The sequence below is a fragment of the Emys orbicularis genome, chromosome 7 (genome assembly GCF_028017835.1).
Source record: "Emys orbicularis isolate rEmyOrb1 chromosome 7, rEmyOrb1.hap1, whole genome shotgun sequence".
Taxonomy (NCBI): Eukaryota; Metazoa; Chordata; order Testudines; family Emydidae; genus Emys; species Emys orbicularis.
Window position 1 is genome coordinate 130,735,338 of NC_088689.1, and position 6,121 is coordinate 130,741,458.

General features: G+C 67.0%; 1 protein-coding gene across 1 annotated transcript in view; it reads right to left on the minus strand.

Moving 5' to 3' along the window:
* Window positions 1–5,908, minus strand: part of LOC135880880 (laminin subunit beta-2-like) — a 33,864-nt gene extending 27,956 nt beyond the window's left edge. The window contains exons 1-7 of the mRNA XM_065407262.1: window positions 5,878–5,908; window positions 4,370–4,533; window positions 3,430–3,553; window positions 2,696–2,769; window positions 2,152–2,340; window positions 747–810; window positions 108–310 (exon numbers count right to left, since the gene is read on the minus strand). Coding sequence (XP_065263334.1) covers window positions 108–310; window positions 747–810; window positions 2,152–2,340; window positions 2,696–2,769; window positions 3,430–3,553; window positions 4,370–4,533; window positions 5,878–5,908 — 849 coding nt within the window. The remainder of the gene's footprint in view (window positions 1–107; window positions 311–746; window positions 811–2,151; window positions 2,341–2,695; window positions 2,770–3,429; window positions 3,554–4,369; window positions 4,534–5,877) is intronic.
* Between the last annotated feature and the right edge of the window lie 213 nt (window positions 5,909–6,121).

Below are 6,121 nucleotides of genomic sequence, written 5' to 3' on the forward strand. Positions count from 1 at the left end.
GCTGGGCCTGGCTGCCTTGTGGCAGGTCTTGGGGTGGGGCTCTGCCCCCTTGCTGCCCCCTCCCTACCCCACTGCCCTCCCCGTGGGGTGGATCCATGCCCCCTTACCATGCCCTCCACGCCCGCTGGCACGCCGGGGGCGGGCGCGCACTCGGAGGCGTGGCCGTAGCAGAAGCAGCTCCCGCGCAGCACCAGCTCGTAGAGGGCGTAGTAATACTTCTCCTGGATCTCCCGCCGCGAGTCCAGCAGGTTGTCGCCCAGCGTGTGCAGCCGGGTCAGGTTCACCCGCAGGTTGGTGACGCGCAGCAGATCTGGGGGCAGGGGGAGCTTAGCACTGGCCCCACCCCAGCCCCCCAACCTCCCAGCCCCTGCTGCCCCCAGTCTCCCCCAGCCCCTGCACTGCCTAGACCTGATGCCTCCCACTCTCCTTGGCCCCCGTGTACGGTGCCCAGGGACCACTCCTGCATCCCCCCGTCTCCAACACTCCTGGGGCCCCTGCGACCCCCTGGCCTGCCTGTGCCTCCCCTGCCATGGGCATCTCCCTGCACCACCCGCGGCTCTGAACCCGGTGCCCCACGGCGCCGCCTGCAGCTCTGGACCTGGCGCCCCACGGCACTGCCCGCAGCTCTGGACCCCATGCCCCACGGCACCGCCTGCGGCTCTGGACCCCGTGCCCCAGGGCTGCAAGCTCTAGGGCAGGGATCCCAGCCCGTCCTCCCGGCCGAGCCCCCTGCCTCATGCCCCTACCCTGGATGGCAGGGCTGTACGGATCCTCCACCGGGATGGACGGGTCCAGGACCTTGAAAATCACCTGGGCAAAAGGTGAGGGGCAGTGTGACATTCTGAGTGTGATATAATAGCTCATTGAAAGGTGACAGGGCCAGAAAGAGTTAATTACCTCCCAGACTGACCTGACCCAGGGGTGAACTGTAGAGACTGGCTAGGAAGCTAGATAAATGAACAGAGCTTTGAAATGCAGCCGGCATTGTTAGAGATAGAAGGGGAGATGTTTGCTCAGGGCTTGTGATATAAGCAAACAAGTCTTGTCTATTGCGATGGTTTTAATTCAAAGATCAAAAAAGGAATATTAACATGTAGGAAGACACTTGAGGGAAATAGTATTATTGTCTCTATGTCTCTTTGAAGGTTGTGGTAACCTGTATCTGAACTGTTTAATGGGTAAATTACCCTGTGCTAATTGCCAGGATGTTTGGAAGGAGAGTTAAGCCTATTTTCTCAGGCCAAAAGGCTGCTGGAAATGTATAAGAACCCTGGGACACGATCCTTCTGCATCTTAGATCTGCTTTGGGTTTCAAGAGGGGGAAACCTTAAGCCACAAGGATTGAGATCCCCAGTCACTGACTGGAGCCACCCTGAATATGGACATTGGACTATAAACCTCAATAAATTGAACCCAAGTCTGTCTGTAAATTGATCTTCCAACTAATTCTCTCTCTCTTTTCTTTTTTAATCAATTTTAGTTTAGTTAATAAGAATTGACTATAGTGTGTATTGTGGGTAAGATCTAAGTTATCATTGGACCTGGGTGTGTGGCTGATCCTTTGGGGTTGGAAGAACCTTTTCTTTTATATGATGAGAGAAGATTTTCAGTAATCATCATCATATCTGACTCTGTCTGGACAGAGGCCTGAGGCTGGGCACTTTAAGGGAACTGCATTATTTGGACTTCTGAGTAACCAGGGAGGTACTATAGAAGCTGTTTTGTCTGGCTTGGTAAATCTAAGTATTGGAAGATCCACCAGCGTCTGGGGTTTGTCTGCCCCGTTCTGTTTGCAGTTCACCCTGATTGAGTGACCTCAGCTAGCTCCCACGGGCAGCACCGTCACAGGCAGAGTGAGACCCCAGAGCTCCCCCTGCCCCGGCCTGCCCCCAGCCCCCCCCCCACGCCCCAGGGTGATAGGCGAGGGGCGGCGTGAGACCCCAGAGCCCCCCCGCCCAGGCCTGCCCCCAGCCCCCCCCATGCCCCAGGGTGACAGGCGAGGGGCGGCGTGAGACCCCAGAGCCCCCCCCCGTCCCGTTCCCCAGGGCGACAGGCGAGGGGCGGCGTGAGACCCCAGAGCCCCCCCGCCCCGAGCCCCCCTCACGCCCCAGGGCGACAGGCGAGGGGCAGCATGAGACCCCAGCTCCCCACCTCGCCATGGCTGGAGGGCTCGATCTCAGAGTAGCGCTGCTCGCACAGCACCTCGTCCACGCGGCCCGACGCCTGCACGGCCACGGCCGGGAACAGCCGGGAGCAGTTGTAGGCGAAGTAGCGATAAACCTTCCAGGTGCGGCCGAAATCCGCCGAGCGCTCGACCAGCATGGCCGCCGGGCGGAAGGTCTGGGGGGAGAGACATGGGGGAGCTGGGTGCCCGCAGCATGGCACGGGCGGGGTGTCGGGGGAGGGGAGCTGGGTGCCCCCCAGCATGGCCCCGGGCGGGGTGTCGGGGAGGGGAGCTGGGTGCCCCCAGCATGGCCCCGGGCGGGGTGTCGGGGGAGGGGACCTGGGTGTGCCCCCAGCATGGCCCCGAGCGGGGTGTCGGGGGAGGGGAGCTGGGTGACCCTGCAGAGCCAGGCCTGGGACAGCTGCCCTTGGGCAGGATTGGCCCTGCTGTCCCCACCCCCATCCCAGGGGAGTAGCCCCCCGGACCTCCCCTGAGCTCCCCTCCCACCTCCCCAGCCCAGGGCCCAGTTACCTTAAATTTCATGATGAGGTGGGTGAAGTGGAACTCGGCCTCCAGGTCCAGGCGGATGCTGACGTGCTCCACGCCTGCAAAGACGGGACGGGCTCACCCCCATGCACCAGCCCCCCCGGGGAGACGGGATGGGACGGGGTCACCCCCATGCACCAGCCTCCCCAGGGAGACGGGACGGGGTCACCCCCATGCACCAGTCCTCCCGGGGAGACGGGACGGGGTCACCCCCATGCACCAGCCCCCCCGGGAAGACGGGACGGGGTCACCCCATGCACCAGTCCTCCCGGGGAGACAGGACGGGGTCACCCCCATGCACCAGCCCCCCCGGGAAGACGGGACGGGGTCACCCCAATGCACCAGCCCCCCCGGGGAGACAGGACGGGACGGGGTCACCCCGATGCACCAGCCCCCCCAGGGAGACAGGCAGGCATCACCCCCAATGCTCCACCACCTGCCTGCACCAGCCCCTTTGCCGCCCCCACATCCCAAGCTGTGGTCCCCGCAGAGGAAGGTGGGGTCGCTGCAGGGGCCTCTCCTCCAGCCTGGAGGTCCTGGCATTGGGGTCTCCCGAGGAGCAGTCTCCCGGCCCAGGCTCTCCTGAGGGTCCCCTGTGACTCCTGCAGTCCGGGGCAGCGCAGGCCAAGCGAGGGGCCATGATCCCTTCCCCTCCCCGCTAGTCTGGGCTCCGTCCGACCGCGGGGAGTCTCTCTCCATGGCCTTGGGGGCCCTCTCACCATTCTCCGACTGCCACCAGGTGGTGTGGCCGTCCCGGCCGCCGAGGTACACCACGTTCTGGATGCGGTGGCTGTTGCGCAGAGACGGGGACCGGGAGTCGCAGGAGAAGCATTTCTCCGAGTCCTGCAGCACACAGAGTGTCCCAGTGCTGTCTTGCCCCACGGCGCAGCCCCGCAGCAGGGGCAGATGGGCAGACGGGCACTGGGGCTGCCTCTGCTCACCGCCTGCCCTTGGACCGACAGACAGACTCACCCCCGGGGACATGATCCAGACCCACGCACGGCACCCACGTGCAGACGGACTCGCACACCCACGGATCCAGGGGACAGACGGACGGACACAACCACCAGTTCAGGCAGACAGACGGACTCGCATACACGGATCCAGGGGGTCAGACAGACTCACACGCACACGCAGAGCCGGACAGATGGACACACACACACATACAGATCCAGACAAACTCGCACACCCACACGGATCCAAGTGGACAGACGGCCAGACACACCCACAGATCCAGGGGGCCAGATAGACAGACACACCACACGGATCCAGGGGACAGACGGACTCACGCACTGACCCTGGCTCGCCCGCAGGCTCTGCCAGCCTGGCTGGGGCTGAGTGTTTGGGGCTGGGCGCAGGGGGCTGCATCGCCCGTCTCCCTTGGCCAGGCTCACCGGAGGCCCGAGGATCGGCTGGCGGGTGCCGGTGAGAGCGCAGGGCTCTGGGGCCGAGCTCCCCTGGTTGCCCTGGATGGGAAGGGTCTGGCTCAAGCCAGTGGGGGCTGTGGACAGAGGGCCTGGCCCCCCGGGCGCCCACGCAGAGCGACGGGGAGGGGGCAGCCGGTCACACCACACGCAGAGACGAGCGTTGGCCAGGAGCCGGGCCGCACAGTACCCGGAGGGCTGGGCGCTGCCCCGAGCACCCCTCGGAGTGGGGTACCTGCAGGTGGCTGACGATGCAGTACTCCTGGGGCCCGCGCAGCCCACAGGTGGATGTGGCGCTCAGGTTCTGGGCCCGCCCGATCAGCAGGTTTCCGGTGGCCGGGTGGCAGCTCCCCACGGAGCAGCTGGGCACGTCCTGGCTCCCCGCACCGGGCACCTGGACTGGAGGCACAGGGCGCGGACCGGCTGAGAGGGGGTGAGCCCCGACCCCCACATATACCCCTTCCCCCGCACGGGGGCCCCAGGCTCACGCCTTCATCCCCCTGCACACCCCTCCCCCTGTGCACCCCCCGCACCCCTCCCCCCCACACCCTCCCCCTGTGCACCCCCTGCACCCCGTGCACCCCCCTTCCCCTGTGCACCCCCCGTACCCCTCCCCCCCGCGCCCAGCACTGGGTCCCAAACCTGCTGACCCGGCAGGGAAACGCCACGACCCCGAAAGCCCCCAAAAGTCCCCGCGCAGCAGCCCTGTGACTGGGGGAGCAAAGGCCTTTGTCTGGCCTGCCGTGACTCTGCCCCCCCTCGTCCCCCGTCTGAGTCCTCCCCGACCCTGGCCCCCCCCGACTCTGCCCAGCCCCTGCCAATGATTACCTGGTGAGGCCGTGCCCAGGCGGGGTCGTGCCTGGGGGGGGGGGCAGAGACACACTCCGGAGCAGGGCCCCACATGGGCATGACATGGGCAGTCCCCACCCCCGGGGCAGAGCAGGGGGGGGGAGGAGTCAGCGGGGGGGGGGGGGGGCAGGGTGTCTGCCCCGCCCCCCTGCATAGCCCCCTGCTCTGTCTCAGCCCCGCGGCCAGCGCCAGGCACCGGGGGGGGGGGGGGGGGGGGGAAGCAGGTGCCAGGCTGGGGGGGCTCAGGGCTGCCCTGGCCGTGCCCGTCCCGGGAGGTGGGAGCATGGTCAGGAGCTGCCCTAATTCCGCTCCCAGGGCTCAGCGGAGCCGGGACGTCTGGGGATTTACGGCTCAGCTCCAGGGGCCCTTTGCCGCGTGGAGAGGGAGCGGGCGCAGCTGGGCCGAGCTCTGCCCACCAGGACGTCCCCCACACTCGCTGCACAGTCCAGAGCACACGGGCGCTCCCGCCACGCCATGTCATCCGGCCCACACCGGGCCCCCCGTCCTCAGGGCCCCCCGTCCTCAGGGCCCCCGCCTCCATCCGGCCCCCACCGGGCCCCCCGTCCTCAGGGCCCCCGTCTCAGGGCCCCCCGTCCTCAGGGCCCCCGCCTCCATCCGGCCCCCACCGGGCCCTCCGTCCTCAGGGCCCCCGCGTCCATCCGGCCCCCACCGGGCCCCCCGTCCTCAGGGACCCCGCGTCCATCCGGCCCCCACTGGGCAACCCGCTCTCAGGGCCCCCCGCCTCCATCCGGCCCCCGCCTCAGGGCCCCCGCGTCCATCCGGTCCCCACCAGGCACATGGGTGCACACACCCGGGGTCTGCGTACGGCGCAGCCACCTGCCCTGGGAGGGGAGGGGAGAAGGTGCCCAGGGCCGCACGTGCGCGGGGACTTACCCAGCAGCAGGAGAGCAAACAGCAGCTCCATGGGCACGGGGGGTCCGGCCTGGGGAGAGCGAGGCGAGAGGGTTACGCCGGGCCGGGCTGGGCGAGGGGAGGTCAGATTTGCAGGGAGCCGTGGGCCCAGGGTGCAAAGGGTGGAGGGGAAGGAGACTGGGGGTGATGGGAAGGGGGGTGGGATACTGGCCCAGGCCTCCTTCCTGTCAGCCTGCAGGTGGGAAGTGCCAGGGCTCCCTGGTCC